This window comes from Anneissia japonica, unplaced genomic scaffold (assembly GCF_011630105.1).
Source record: "Anneissia japonica isolate Jap-2015-1 unplaced genomic scaffold, ASM1163010v1 scaffold585_len4108843_cov191, whole genome shotgun sequence".
Classification (NCBI taxonomy): Eukaryota; Metazoa; Echinodermata; class Crinoidea; order Comatulida; family Comatulidae; genus Anneissia; species Anneissia japonica.
The window spans coordinates 1532134-1534235 of NW_022716829.1; the positions used below are offsets into that span (position 1 = coordinate 1532134).

Here is a 2102-nt window from a genome sequence, read left to right on the forward strand (position 1 = left end):
GATGATGAATTATATATATATATATACATATATATATAATATGTACATATATATACATATACATAGGCCTATACATATATACATATACATACACACATATATACATATACAATTATCTTATTTTTCCCTCCACAGATATAAATACATAATTGATGAACAAGCATATGTTGAGTATTGGCCTGGAGTTGGTAGAGTTGGGAGGCAAGCTAAGAAACGATTGAAAAAATTAAATGGTTTGAAGAGTGACTTGAAAACAAACGGTTGTGCAGCTTAGGTCAAACAACTTGCATTATGTAAATACAACATGAATTCTTCTCGCTTCTATGCTTAAATACCGTACTCGCGCGAATAAGCGCCCTGTTTGAATAAGCGCCACTCCTAACGTGAAAACTGTCTTAAGCGCTTTGTTTGAATACCCCCCCCCCCCCCCCCCTTTAAAAAAACCCCCCCCCGAATTTAGAATAAGCACCCTTCGATTCCTTATAAAAAAAATACAGTACAGTACATCACCAACTTAATTTTCTGCTCAACTATTCGCATCTATCTTAGCATTGCCGGTCGGTCAGTACATCTATCCATCTATCGGTCTATTAGTCTCCATTAAGTTTAACATGGTTTTTAGTTTTGTTGCATCTTTATAACCCCTTTCTTGTTTTATTGCTACCCTTTTTAGATTTAGAACTACAGTATTTAATATCTAAAAATTAAAATACTGTATGGCCATTTTCAGTCAACAAAAATAAAATGACCTCATCACTCTTGTATCTAAGCAAGAAACCCTGCAATGATCCTGTTAACCTGAATTAGCAGATGGCCAACATGCTTACCACCAACACCACCATTACTTTCATCTGCTGTTCTGTAAATACCCTTTTCTACACCAAAACCATTCGTTTGTCTTCGATTAAAAAAAGTGTCCCTTGAATATTCCAATTTCCCATCAGCACCCCTTCAATTTTCATCTATTTCCATAAGCGCACCTTCAATTTCCACTCTTGTTTTCATAAGCGCCCCGTTTGAATAAGCGCCCCTCAGAAAGAGCCAAAAATATTTTAAGCACCCAGGCACTTATTCCCGCGAGTACATTACTTGCATTATATGTTTTGGAATGTCATTGTCTTTGTCTACAATCTTTATATTATGATTATTGAATATAAATGTCCTCAATGTCATTTCGTTCCGTTATTCGAATCAATATTCAATAATGTAGAATTATTTTATAGCTCAAACCAATAAAAGTAATAAGAACGGTTTTTAATAAACTACGCAAGGTGCGATGTAAAAGTAACAATAGCCTATGCCTGTACTATTCTCAGACTGCAGTTGATCTAGGTGGTTTCTATCCAGGGTGGGAACACATTCTATCGGGTTTCTGTCAACATTTCTAACTTCCGTCACACTAAACGGCTCATTGGTGTCCCTTTATTATAATATAAAATCATAGTTTAACCTAACACATGTGGTTTTTTCCTAGTAAAGCAAAATATCGACTTTATATTCTGAACAACACATTTCGTTTACACTGTATATATTAAACGAATTACTAATCATTCCCCCAGAAACCAGATGAATACAATAAAGATTAATTATTGCATAACAATGTTCTGCTGCTGTCATTAATCCATGTTAACAGTATTTTCTAATTTATAGATGATATTTGGAAAAAAGAAAGTAATTATTTTTAGATGGATGAAAATACAGTAGATTTATTTTAAGACAAGAAGATTTGAAAAAAAGAAAACTTGAATGCTCTATTACAGAAAATTAGTGTAATGTTCACTCGGGTCTAAACTACCGAAAAAAATTATAACTACAATAATGTGTCCTTGGTTATGATTGGGTCATCAAATGATTTTTAAAATTTGTTCTCATCCTCACATTTTTATGCACATTGAGATTTGATATAAGGCTCAATTCGTTGGGGAGGAAAACAAATATATGTATTTTCTACATATTAGTACACTCTATGAAATCGATTAAATAAGCCTTTGAAACCCCTAAATTTGGCATATTTTTTCGGGGTTTTGGCCCTGTACCACTTGACTCTCGTCGGAGACATCGTCCCTCCCCCCTCCACGTCGGAGATCTCGCTCCCCCCTCCC

General features: G+C 34.5%; 1 protein-coding gene across 1 annotated transcript in view; it reads left to right on the forward strand.

Annotated features, from left to right (window-relative positions):
* LOC117109853 (complement C3-like) overlaps positions 1–425 on the forward strand; it is a 29028-nt gene extending 28603 nt beyond the window's left edge. The window contains exon 37 of the mRNA XM_033252298.1: positions 136–425. Within this exon, the coding sequence (XP_033108189.1) occupies positions 136–274 (139 nt within the window). The 3' untranslated portion in view covers positions 275–425. The remainder of the gene's footprint in view (positions 1–135) is intronic.
* Positions 426–2102: the final 1677 nt, after the last annotated feature.